This window comes from Argopecten irradians, chromosome 5 (assembly GCF_041381155.1).
Source record: "Argopecten irradians isolate NY chromosome 5, Ai_NY, whole genome shotgun sequence".
Lineage (NCBI taxonomy): Eukaryota > Metazoa > Mollusca > Bivalvia > Pectinida > Pectinidae > Argopecten > Argopecten irradians.
In genome coordinates this window covers 49,717,960-49,732,288 of record NC_091138.1, presented here as the reverse complement: position 1 = coordinate 49,732,288, position 14,329 = coordinate 49,717,960, and the positions used below count along the sequence as shown (strand labels likewise).

The 14,329-nt window shown below is 42.2% G+C and overlaps 1 protein-coding gene across 1 annotated transcript in view; it reads left to right on the top strand.

Annotated features, from left to right (window-relative positions):
• The window catches only part of LOC138324474 (protein FAM13A-like), a 223,752-nt gene that overhangs the window by 167,866 nt on the left and 41,557 nt on the right, over nt 1-14,329 (top strand). Inside the window, 1 exon segment of the mRNA XM_069269538.1 lies at nt 14,246-14,329. Within this exon segment, the coding sequence (XP_069125639.1) occupies nt 14,246-14,329 (84 nt within the window).

Sequence of the window (14,329 nt, the reverse complement as noted above, 5' to 3'; positions counted from 1 at the left end):
CTCTATACAGAACCATAAAACGACTGCTGTCTAAGCCCTCCTCAGTAAGTAACACATCTACTCTATACAAAACCATAAAACGACTGCTGTCTAAGCCCTCCTCAGTAAGTAACACCTACTCTATACTGAACCATAAAACGACTGCTGTCTAAGCCCTCCTCAGTAAGTAACACCTACTCTATACAGAACCATAAAACGACTGCTGTCTAAGCCCTCCTCAGTAAGTAACACCTACTCTATACAGAACCATAAAAACGACTGCTGTCTAAGCCCTCCTCAGTAAGTAACACCTACTCTATACAGAACCATAAAACGACTGCTGTCTAAGCCCTCCTCAGTAAGTAACACCTACTCTATACAGAACCATAAAACGACTGCTGTCTAAGCCCTCCTCAGTAAGTAACACCTACTCTATACAGAACCATAAAACGACTGCTGTCTAAGCCCTCCTCAGTAAGTAACACCTACTCTATACAGAACCATAAAACGACTGCTGTCTAAGCCCTCCTCAGTAAGTAACACCTACTCTATACAGAACCATAAAACGACTGCTGTCTAAGCCCTCCTCAGTAAGTAACACCTACTCTATACAGAACCATAAAACGACTGCTGTCTAAGCCCTCCTCAGTAAGTAACACCTACTCTATACAGAACTAAAAAGTCTCAGCCCTCCTCAGTAAGTAACACATACTCTATACAGAACCATAAAAGGACTGCTGTCTAAGTCCTCCTCAGTAAGTAACACCTACTCTATACTGAACCATAAAATGACTGCTGTCTAAGCCCTCCTCAGTAAGTAACACCTACTCTATACAGAACCATAAAACGACTGCTGTCTAAGCCCTCCTCAGTAAGTAACACCTACTCTATACAGAACCATAAAACGACTGCTGTCTAAGCCCTCCTCAGTAAGTAACACCTACTCTATACAGAACCATAAAATGACTGCTGTCTAAGCCCTCCTCAGTTTATAACACCTACTCTATACAGAACCATAAAACGGCTGCTGTCTAAGTCCTCCTCAGTAAGTAACACCTACTCTATACAGAACCATAAAACGGCTGCTGTCTAAGCCCTCCTCAGTAAGTAACACCTACTCTATACAAAACCATAAAAAACGACTGCTGTCTAAGTCCTCCTCAGTAAGTAACACCTACTCTATACAGAACCATAAAACGACTGCTGTCTAAGCCCTCCTCAGTAAGTAACACCTACTATATACAAAACCATAAAACGACTGCTGTCTAAGCCCTCCTCAGTAAGTAACACCTACTCTATACAAAACCATAAAACGACTGCTGTCTAAGCCCTCCTCAGTAAGTAACACCTACTCTATACAGAACCATAAAAACGACTGCTGTCTAAGCCCTCCTCAGTAAGTAACACCTACTCTAAAACACTGCTGTCTAGTCCTCTCAGTAAGTACCTACTCTATACAGAACCATAAAACGACTGCTGTCTAAGCCCTCCTCAGTAAGTAACACCTACTCTATACAGAACCATAAAACGACTGCTGTCTAAGCCCTCCTCAGTAAGTAACACCTACTCTATACAGAACCATAAAACGACTGCTGTCTAAGCCCTCCTCAGTAAGTAACACCTACTCTATACAGAACCATAAAACGACTGCTGTCTAAGCCCTCCTCAGTAAGTAACACCTACTCTATACAGAACCATAAAACGACTGCTGTCTAAGCCCTCCTCAGTAAGTAACACCTACTCTATACAGAACCATAAAACGACTGCTGTCTAAGCCCTCCTCAGTAAGTAACACCTACTCTATACAGAACCATAAAACGACTGCTGTCTAAGCCCTCCTCAGTAAGTAACACCTACTCTATACAGAACCATAAAACGACTGCTGTCTAAGCCCTCCTCAGTAAGTAACACCTACTCTATACAGAACCATAAAACGACTGCTGTCTAAGCCCTCCTCAGTAAGTAACACCTACTCTATACAGAACCATAAAACGACTGCTGTCTAAGCCCTCCTCAGTAAGTAACACCTACTCTATACAGAACCATAAAACGACTGCTGTCTAAGCCCTCCTCAGTAAGTAACACCTACTCTATACAGAACCATAAAACGGTGCTGTCTAAGCCCTCCTCAGTAAGTAACACCTACTCTATACAGAACCATAAAACGGCTGCTGTCTAAGCCCTCCTCAGTAAGTAACACCTACTCTATACAAAACCATAAAACGACTGCTGTCTAAGTCCTCCTCAGTAAGTAACACCTACTCTATACAGAACTAAAAAACGACTGCTGTCTAAGCCCTCCTCAGTAAGTAACACCTACTCTATACAGAACCATAAAACGACTGCTGTCTAAGCCCTCCTCAGTAAGTAACACCTACTCTATACAGAACCATAAAACGCCTGCTGTCTAAGCCCTCCTCAGTAAGTAACACCTACTCTATACAGAACCATAAAACGACTGCTGTCTAAGCCCTCCTCAGTAAGTAACACCTACTCTATACAGAACCATAAAACGACTGCTGTCTAAGCCCTCCTCAGTAAGTAACACCTACTCTATACAGAACCATAAAACGACTGCTGTCTAAGCCTCCTCAGTAAGTAACACCTACTCTCTATACAGAACCATAAAACGACTGCTGTCTAAGCCCTCCTCAGTAAGTAACACCTACTCTATACAGAACCATAAAACGACTGCTGTCTAAGCCCTCCTCAGTAAGTAACACCTACTCTATACAGAACCATAAAACGACTGCTGTCTAGGCCCTCCTCAGTAAGTAACACCTACTCTATACAAAACCATAAAACGACTGCTGTCTAAGTCCTCCTCAGTAAGTAACACCTACTCTATACAGAACCATAAAACGACTGCTGTCTAAGCCCTCCTCAGTAAGTAACACCTACTCTATACAGAACCATAAAACGACTGCTGTCTAAGCCCTCCTCAGTAAGTAACACCTACTCTATACAGAACCATAAAACGACTGCTGCTGTCTAAGCCCTCCTCAGTAAGTAACACCTACTCTATACAGAACCATAAAACGACTGCTGTCTAAGCCCTCCTCAGTAAGTAACACCTACTCTATACAGAACCATAAAACGACTGCTGTCTAAGCCCTCCTCAGTAAGTAACACCTACTCTATACAGAACCATAAAACGACTGCTGTCTCAGCCCTCCTCAGTAAGTAACATCTACTCTATACAGAACCATAAAACGACTGCTGTCTAAGCCCTCCTCAGTAAGTAACACCTACTCTATACAACACCTGAACCATTAAAAAACGACTGCTGTCTAAGCCCTCCTCAGTAAGTAACACCTACTCTATACTGAACCATAAAACGACTGCTGTCTAAGTCCTCCTCAGTAAGTAACACCTACTCTATACAGAACCATAAAACGACTGCTGTCTAAGTCCTCCTCAGTAAGTAACACCTACTCTATACAGAACCATAAAACGGCTGCTGTCTAAGCCCTCCTCAGTAAGTAACACCTACTCTATACAGAACCATAAAAACGACTGCTGTCTAAGCCCTCCTCAGTAAGTAACACCTACTCTATACAGAACCATAAAACGACTGCTGTCTAAGCCCTCCTCAGTAAGTAACACCTACTCTATACAGAACCATAAAACGACTGCTGTCTAAGCCCTCCTCAGTAAGTAACGTACATCTACTCTATACTGAACCATAAAACGACTGCTGTCTAAGCCCTCCTCAGTAAGTAACACCTACTCTATACAGAACCATAAAACGACTGCTGTCTAAGCCCTCCTCAGTAAAGTAACACCTACTCTATACAGAACCATAAAACGACTGCTGTCTAAGCCCTCCTCAGTAAGTAACACCTACTCTATACAGAACCATAAAACGACTGCTGTCTAAGCCCTCCTCAGTAAGTAACACCTACTCTATACAGAACCATAAAACGACTGCTGTCTAAGCCCTCCTCAGTAAGTAACACCTACTCTATACAGAACTGCTGTCTAAGCCCTCCTCAGTAAGTAACACCTACTCTATACAGAACCATAAAACGACTGCTGTCTAAGCCCTCCTCAGTAAGTAACACCTACTCTATACAGAACCATAAAACGACTGCTGTCTAAGCCCTCCTCAGTAAGTAACACCTACTCTATACAGAACCATAAAACGACTGCTGTCTAAGCCCTCCTCAGTAAGTAACACCTACTCTATACAGAACCATAAAACGACTGCTGTCTAAGCCCTCCTCAGTAAGTAACACCTACTCTATACAGAACCATAAAACGACTGCTGTCTAAGCCTCCTCAGTAAGTAACACCTACTCTATACAGAACCATAAAACGACTGCTGTCTAAGCCCTCCTCAGTAAGTAACACCTACTCTATACAGAACCATAAAACGACTGCTGTCTAAGCCCTCCTCAGTAAGTAACACCTACTCTATACAGAACCATAAAACGACTGCTGTCTAAGCCCTCCTCAGTAAGTAACACCTACTCTATACTGAACCATAAAACGACTGCTGTCTAAGTCCTCCTCAGTAAGTAACACCTACTCTATACAGAACCATAAAACGGCTGCTGTCTAAGTCCTCCTCAGTAAGTAACACCTACTCTATACAGAACCATAAAACGGCTGCTGTCTAAGCCTCCTCAGTAAGTAACACCTACTCTATACAGAACCATAAAACGACTGCTGTCTAAGCCCTCCTCAGTAAGTAACACCTACTCTATACAGAACCATAAAACGACTGCTGTCTAAGTCCTCCTCAGTAAGTAACACCTACTCTATACAGAACCATAAAACGACTGCTGTCTAAGCCCTCCTCAGTAAGTAACACCTACTCTATACAAAACCATAAAACGACTGCTGTCTAAGCCCTCCTCAGTAAGTAACACCTACTCTATACAGAACCATAAAACGACTGCTGTCTAAGCCCTCCTCAGTAAGTAACACCTACTCTATACAGAACCATAAAACGACTGCTGTCTAAGCCCTCCTCAGTAAGTAACACCTACTCTATACAGAACCATAAAACGACTGCTGTCTAAGCCCTCCTCAGTAAGTAACACACTACTCTATACAGAACCATAAAACGACTGCTGTCTAAGCCCTCCTCAGTAAGTAACACCTACTCTATACAGAACCATAAAACGACTGCTGTCTAAGCCCTCCTCAGTAAGTAACACCTACTCTATACAGAACCATAAAACGACTGCTGTCTAAGCCCTCCTCAGTAAGTAACACCTACTCTATACAGAACCATAAAACGACTGCTGTCTAAGCCCTCCTCAGTAAGTAACACCTACTCTATACAGAACCATAAAACGACTGCTGTCTAGCCCTCCTCAGTAAGTAACACCTACTCTATACAGAACCATAAAACGACTGCTGTCTAAGCCCTCCTCAGTAAGTAACACCTACTCTATACAGAACCATAAAACGACTGCTGTCTAAGCCCTCCTCAGTAAGTAACACCTACTCTATACAGAACCATAAAACGACTGCTGTCTAAGCCCTCCTCAGTAAGTAACACCTACTCTATACAGAACCATAAAACGACTGCTGTCTAAGCCCTCCTCAGTAAGTAACACCTACTCTATACAGAACCATATATCGGAAGAGCTGTCTAAGCCCTCCTCAGTAAGTAACACCTACTCTATACAAAACCATAAAACGACTGCTGTCTAAGCCCTCCTCAGTAAGTAACACCTACTCTATACCGAACCATAAAACGACTGCTGTCTAAGTCCTCAGTAAGTAACACCTACTCTATACAGAACTAAAAAACGACTGCTGTCTAAGTCCTCCTCAGTAAGTAACACCTACTCTATACAGAACCATAAAACGACTGCTGTCTAAGCCCTCCTCAGTAAGTAACACCTACTCTATACAGAACCATAAAACGACTGCTGTCTAAGTCCTCCTCAGTAAGTAACACCTACTCTATACAGAACCATAAAACGGCTGCTGTCTAAGCCCTCCTCAGTAAGTAACACCTACTCTATACAGAACCATAAAACGACTGCTGTCTAAGCCCTCCTCAGTAAGTAACACCTACTCTATACAGAACCATAAAACGACTGCTGTCTAAGCCCTCCTCAGTAAGTAACACCTACTCTATACAGAACCATAAAACGACTGCTGTCTAAGCCCTCCTCAGTAAGTAACACCTACTCTATACAGAACCATAAAACGACTGCTGTCTAAGCCCTCCTCAGTAAGTAACACCTACTCTATACAGAACCATAAAACGACTGCTGTCTAAGCCCTCCTCAGTAAGTAACACCTACTCTATACAAACCATAAAACGACTGCTGTCTAAGTCCCTCCTCAGTAAGTAACACCTACTCTATACAGAACCATAAAACGACTGCTGTCTAAGCCCTCCTCAGTAAGTAACACCTACTCTATACAGAACCATAAAACGACTGCTGTCTCTAAGCCCTCCTCAGTAAGTAACACCTACTCTATACAGAACCATAAAACGACTGCTGCTGTCTAAGCCCTCCTCAGTAAGTAACACCTACTCTATACAGAACCATAAAACGACTGCTGTCTAAGCCCTCCTCAGTAAGTAACACCTACTCTATACAGAACCATAAAACGACTGCTGTCTAAGCCCTCCTCAGTAAGTAACACTCTACTCTATACAGAACCATAAAACGACTGCTGTCTAAGCCCTCCTCAGTAAGTAACACCTACTCTATACAGAACCATAAAACGACTGCTGTCTAAGCCCTCCTCAGTAAGTAACACCTACTCTATACAGAACCATAAAACGACTGCTGTCTAAGCCCTCCTCAGTAAGTAACACCTACTCTATACAGAACCATAAAAACGACTGCTGTCTAGCCCTCCTCAGTAAGTAACACCTACTCTATACAGAACCATAAAACGACTGCTGTCTAAGCCCTCCTCAGTAAGTAACACCTACTCTATACAGAACCATAAAACGACTGCTGTCTAAGCCCTCCTCAGTAAGTAACACCTACTCTATACAGAACCATAAAACGACTGCTGTCTAAGTCCTCCTCAGTAAGTAACACCTACTCTATACAGAACCATAAAACGACTGCTGTCTAAGCCCTCCTCAGTAAGTAACACCTACTCTATACAGAACCATAAAACGACTGCTGTCTAAGCCCTCCTCAGTAAGTAACACCTACTCTATACAGAACCATAAAACGACTGCTGTCTAAGCCCTCCTCAAGTAAGTAACACCTACTCTATACTGAACCATAAAACGACTGCTGTCTAAGCCCTCCTCAGTAAGTAACACATACTCTATACAAAACCATAAAACGACTGCTGTCTAAGCCCTCCTCAGTAAGTAACACCTACTCTATACAGAACCATAAAACGACTGCTGTCTAAGCCCTCCTCAGTAAGTAACACCTACTCTATACAGAACCATAAAACGACTGCTGTCTAAGCCCTCCTCAGTAAGTAACACCTACTCTATACAGAACCATAAAACGACTGCTGTCTAAGCCCTCCTCAGTAAGTAACACCTACTCTATACAGAACCATAAAACGACTGCTGTCTAAGCCCTCCTCAGTAAGTAACACCTACTCTATACAGAACCATAAAACGACTGCTGTCTAAGCCCTCCTCAGTAAGTAACACCTACTCTATACAGAACCATAAAACGACTGCTGTCTAAGCCCTCCTCAGTAAGTAACACCTACTCTATACAGAACCATAAAACGACTGCTGTCTAAGCCCTCCTCAGTAAGTAACACCTACTCTATACAGAACCATAAAACGACTGCTGTCTAAGCCCTCCTCAGTAAGTAACACCTACTCTATACAGAACCATAAAACGACTGCTGTCTAAGCCCTCCTCAGTAAGTAACACCTACTCTATACAAAACCATAAAACGACTGCTGTCTAAGCCCTCCTCAGTAAGTAACACCTACTCTATACAGAACCATAAAACGACTGCTGTCTAAGCCCTCCTCAGTAAGTAACACCTACTCTATACAGAACCATAAAACGACTGCTGTCTAAGCCCTCCTCAGTAAGTAACACCTACTCTATACAGAACCATAAAACGACTGCTGTCTAAGCCCTCCTCAGTAAGTAACACCTACTCTATACAGAACCATAAAACGACTGCTGTCTAAGCCCTCCTCAGTAAGTAACACCTACTCTATACAGAACCATAAAACGACTGCTGTCTAAGCCCTCCTCAGTAAGTAACACCTACTCTATACAGAACCATAAAACGACTGCTGTCTAAGTCCTCCTCAGTAAGTAACACCTACTCTATACAAAACCATAAAACGACTGCTGTCTAAGCCCTCCTCAGTAAGTAACACCTACTCTATACAGAACCATAAAACGACTGCTGTCTAAGCCCTCCTCAGTAAGTAACACCTACTCTATACAGAACTAAAAAAACGACTGCTGTCTAAGCCCTCCTCAGTAAGTAACACCTACTCTATACAGAACCATAAAACGACTGCTGTCTAAGCCCTCCTCAGTAAGTAACACCTACTCTATACAGAACCATAAAACGACTGCTGTCTAAGCCCTCCTCAGTAAGTAACACCTACTCTATACAGAACCATAAAACGACTGCTGTCTAAGCCCTCCTCAGTAAGTAACACCTACTCTATACAGAACCATAAAACGACTGCTGTCTAAGCCCTCCTCAGTAAGTAACACCTACTCTATACAGAACCATAAAACGACTGCTGTCTAAGCCCTCCTCAGTAAGTAACACCTACTCTATACAGAACCATAAAACGACTGCTGTCTAAGCCCTCCTCAGTAAGTAACACCTACTCTATACAAAACCATAAAACGACTGCTGTCTAAGCCCTCCTCAGTAAGTAACACCTACTCTATACAGAACCATAAAACGACTGCTGTCTAAGTCCTCCTCAGTAAGTAACACCTACTCTATACAGAACCATAAAAACGACTGCTGTCTAAGCCCTCCTCAGTAAGTAACACCTACTCTATACAGAACCATAAAACGACTGCTGTCTAAGCCCTCCTCAGTAAGTAACACCTACTCTATACAGAACCATAAAACGACTGCTGTCTAAGCCCTCCTCAGTAAGTAACACCTACTCTATACAGAACCATAAAACGACTGCTGTCTAAGCCCTCCTCAGTAAGTAACACCTACTCTATACAGAACCATAAAACGACTGCTGTCTAAGCCCTCCTCAGTAAGTAACACCTACTCTATACAGAACCATAAAACGACTGCTGTCTAAGCCCTCCTCAGTAAGTAACACCTACTCTATACAGAACCATAAAACGACTGCTGTCTAAGCCCTCCTCAGTAAGTAACACATACTCTATACCAGAACCATAAAACGACTGCTGTCTAAGCCCTCCTCAGTAAGTAACACCTACTCTATACAGAACCATAAAACGACTGCTGTCTAAGCCCTCCTCAGTAAGTAACACCTACTCTATACAGAACCATAAAACGACTGCTGTCTAAGCCCTCCTCAGTAAGTAACACCTACTCTATACAGAACCATAAAACGACTGCTGTCTAAGCCCTCCTCAGTAAGTAACACCTACTCTATACAGAACCATAAAACGACTGCTGTCTCAGCCCTCCTCAGTAAGTAACACCTACTCTATACAGAACCATAAAACGACTGCTGTCTCAGCCCTCCTCAGTAAGTAACACCTACTCTATACAGAACCATAAAACGACTGCTGTCTAAGCCCTCCTCAGTAAGTAACACCTACTCTATACAGAACCATAAAACGACTGCTGTCTAAGCCCTCCTCAGTAAGTAACACCTACTCTATACAGAACCATAAAACGACTGCTGTCTAAGCCCTCCTCAGTAAGTAACACCTACTCTATACAGAACCATAAAACGACTGCTGTCTAAGCCCTCCTCAGTAAGTAACACCTACTCTATACGAACCATAAAACGACTGCTGGTCTCAAAGTCCCTCCTCAGTAAGTAACACCTACTCTCATACAGAACTCATAAAACGACTGCTGTCTAAGCCCTCCTCAGTAAGTAACACCTACTCTATACGAACCATAAAACGAACATAAAGCTGTCTAAGTCCTCCTCAGTAAGTAACACACTCTAGAACCATAACACTGTCTAGCCTCCTCAGTAAGTAACACCTACTCTATACAAACCATAAAACGCTGCTGTCTAAGTCCTCCTCAGTAAGTAACACCTACTCTATACGAACCATAAAACAACTGCTGTCTAAGTCCTCCTCAGTAAGTAACACCTACTCTATACAGAACCATAAAACGACTGCTGTCTAAGCCCTCCCCAGTAAGTAACACTTACTCTATACTGAACTAAAAAACGACTGCTGTCTAAGCCCTCCTCAGTAAGTAACACCTACTCTATACAGAACCATAAAACGGCTGCTGTCTAAGCCCTCCTCAGTAAGTAACACCTTCTCTATACAAAACCATAAAACGACTGCTGTCTAGGTCCTCCTCAGTAAGTAACACCTACTCTATACAAAACCATAAAACGACTGCTGTCTAAGTCCTCCTCAGTAAGTAACACCTACTCTATACCGAACTAAAAAACGACTGCTGTCTAAGCCCTCCTCAGTAAGTAACACCTACTCTATACAGAACCATAAAACGACTGCTGTCTAAGCCCTCCTCAGTAAGTAACACCTACTCTATACAGAACCATAAAACGACTGCTGTCTAAGCCCTCCTCAGTAAGTAACACCTACTCTATACAGAACCATAAAACGACTGCTGTCTAAGCCCTCCTCAGTAAGTAACACATACTCTATACAGAACCATAAAACGACTGCTGTCTAAGCCCTCCTCAGTAAGTAACACCTACTCTATACAGAACCATAAAACGACTGCTGTCTAAGCCCTCCTCAGTAAGTAACGTACATCTACTCTATACTGAACCATAAAACGACTGCTGTCTAAGCCCTCCTCAGTAAGTAACACCTACTCTATACAGAACTAAAAAACGACTGCTGTCTCAGCCCTCCTCAGTAAGTAACATCTACTCTATACAGAACCATAAAAAGACTGCTGTCTCAGCCCTCCTCAGTAAGTAACACCTACTCTATACAGAACCATAAAACGACTGCTGTCTAAGCCCTCCTCAGTAAGTAACACCTACTCTATACAGAACCATAAAACGACTGCTGTCTCAGCCCTCCTCAGTAAGTAACACCTACTCTATACAGAACCATAAAACGACTGCTGTCTAAGCCCTCCTCAGTAAGTAACACCTACTCTATACAGAACCATAAAACGACTGCTGTCTAAGCCCTCCTCAGTAAGTAACACCTACTCTATACAGAACCATAAAACGACTGCTGTCTAAGCCCTCCTCAGTAAGTAACGTACATCTACTCTATATTGAACCATAAAACGACTGCTGTCTAAGCCCTCCTCAGTAAGTAACACCTACTCTATACAGAACCATAAAACGACTGCTGTCTCAGCCCTCCTCAGTAAGTAACATCTACTCTATACAGAACCATAAAACGACTGCTGTCTCAGCCCTCCTCAGTAAGTAACATCTACTCTATACAGAACCATAAAAGGACTGCTGTCTAAGCCCTCCTCAGTAAGTAACACCTACTCTATACAGAACCATAAAACGACTGCTGTCTAAGTCCTCCTCAGTAAGTAACACCTACTCTATACTGAACCATAAAACGACTGCTGTCTAAGTCCTCCTCAGTAAGTAACACCTACTCTATACAGAACCATAAAACGACTGCTGTCTAAGCCCTCCTCAGTAAGTAACACCTACTCTATACAGAACCATAAAACGACTGCTGTCTAAGCCCTCCTCAGTAAGTAACACCTTCTCTATACAAAACCATAAAACGACTGCTGTCTAGGTCCTCCTCAGTAAGTAACACCTACTCTATACAAAACCATAAAACGACTGCTGTCTAAGTCCTCCTCAGTAAGTAACACCTACTCTTTACCGAACTAAAAAACGACTGCTGTCTAAGCCCTCCTCAGTAAGTAACACCTACTCTATACAGAAACATAAAACGACTACTGTCTAAGCCCTCCCCAGTAAGTAACACCTACTCTATACAGAACCATAAAACGACTGCTGTCTAAGCCCTCCTCAGTAAGTAACACATACTCTATACAGAACCATAAAACGGCTGCTGTCTAAGCCCTCCTCAGTAAGTAACACCTACTCTATACAGAACCATAAAACGACTGCTGTCTAAGCCCTCCTCAGTAAGTAACACATACTCTATACAGAACCATAAAACGACTGCTGTCTAAGCCCTCCTCAGTAAGTAACACCTACTCTATACAGAACCATAAAACGACTGCTGTCTAAGCCCTCCTCAGTAAGTAACGTACATCTACTCTATACTGAACCATAAAACGACTGCTGTCTAAGCCCTCCTAAGTAAGTAACACCTACTCTATACAGAACCATAAAACGACTGCTGTCTCAGCCCTCCTCAGTAAATAACATCTACTCTATACAGAACCATAAAACGACTGCTGTCTCAGCCCTCCTCAGTAAGTAACATCTACTCTATACAGAACCATAAAAAGACTGCTGTCTCAGCCCTCCTCAGTAAGTAACACCTACTCTATACAGAACCATAAAACGACTGCTGTCTCAGCCCTCCTCAGTAAGTAACACCTACTCTATACAGAACCATAAAACGATTGCTGTCTCAGCCCTCCTCAGTAAGTAACACCTACTCTATACTGAACCATAAAACGACTGCTGTCTAAGCCCTCCTCAGTAAGTAACACCTACTCTATACAGAACCATAAAACGACTGCTGTCTAAGCCCTCCTCAGTAAGTAACACCTACTCTATACTGAACCATAAAACGACTGCTGTCTAAGCCCTCCTCAGTAAATAACACCTACTCTATACAGAACACTGCCTGATTCCTTCTGCACACAGTCAGTAAACATGTAAATAAATAAGTAATTACAAATGTTATATTTCTTCATTTACAGGCCATTTCTAGCTCATTATCGTCATCAGATGGTGGGCTGCTTGTTTAACTTTAAGTTTTTAGCCCACCATCATCAGATGGTGGGCTATTCAAATGGCTTTTTTGTCCCTGGTCCGTGGTCCGTCCTTCCGTCCGTCCCTCGTCCATCCGTCCATTAACAATTCTTGTTATCGCTATTTCTCAGAAAGTACTGAAGGGATCTGTCTCACATTTGATAGGTAGGTTCCCCTAGGGCCCTAGTTGTGCATATTGCATTTTGGGACCAATTGGTCAACAAGATGGCCGCCAGGCAGCCATCTTGGATTTTGATACTTAAAGTTTGTTATCGCTATTTCTTAGAAAGTACTGAAGGGATCTTTCTCAAATTTCATATGTAGGTTCCCCTAGGGCACTAGTTAAGCATATTGCGTTTTGGGACCAATCGGTCAAAAAGATGGCCACCAGGCAGCCATCTTGGATTTTGGTAGTTAAAAATTGTTATTGCTATATCTCACAAAGTGATCTTTCTCAAATTTCATATGTAGATTCCCCTAAGGCTCTAGTTGTGCATAATGCGTTTTTGGATCGATCGATCAACAAAATGGTGGTCAGGCAGCAATCTTGGATTTTGATAGTTAAAGATTGTTATCACTATTTCTCACAAAGTACTGAAGGGATCTTTCTCAAATTTCATATGTAGGTTCCCCTAGGGCTCTAGTTGTGCATAATGCGTTTTTGGATCGATCGGTCAACAAAATGGCGGTCAGGCAGCCATCTTGGATTTTGATAGTTAAAGATTGTTATCAGTATTTCTCAGAAAGTACTGAATGAATCTGTCTCAAATTTTATATGTAGTATGTTTGCAAAAGTTTGAAAAGCAGAGAAAAGATCCCTCTTTCCTTTGTCAGACATAGATCATTCTTTGGTGGGCGCCAAGATCCCTCTGGGATCTCTTGTTTATCCATGGCTGTTGTCTTGCCTCTAGCCAGTCATCTGTGAACAATCTGTGTTATTACTCTATCTCAGAAAGTACTCAAAGTTTGTCCCTGTTGTTATTTCATAATAGTTGTTTATATGTACAGTTGTCTTGTGTTATGAATGCTTACAAAGTTACCCCAAATATCTGTCCTTTCTACCTAAACCTTTGCTCTTTGCATGAAGGGATGAAAAATGGTTAAAATTTGGATAATCATTTTTAATATTAAGACGTAAAAATATTTTAGATTCAAAATTGAAATTGTACTTGTGAATTCATAGACTATGATAAAATTATGTTGGTATTGAAGATTCTACTATGTTGGTAATCATGTTGCATATAATACGTTTGTAAACATGGCGTTTAAATCCTTTACTTTTAGCCGCGAGACAAAAGTGAGCTGCAGACTGTGCCGGAGGACCAGCCATTTGAACTCAATCCTGCTGACGCCCGCTCTTCCAAGTTT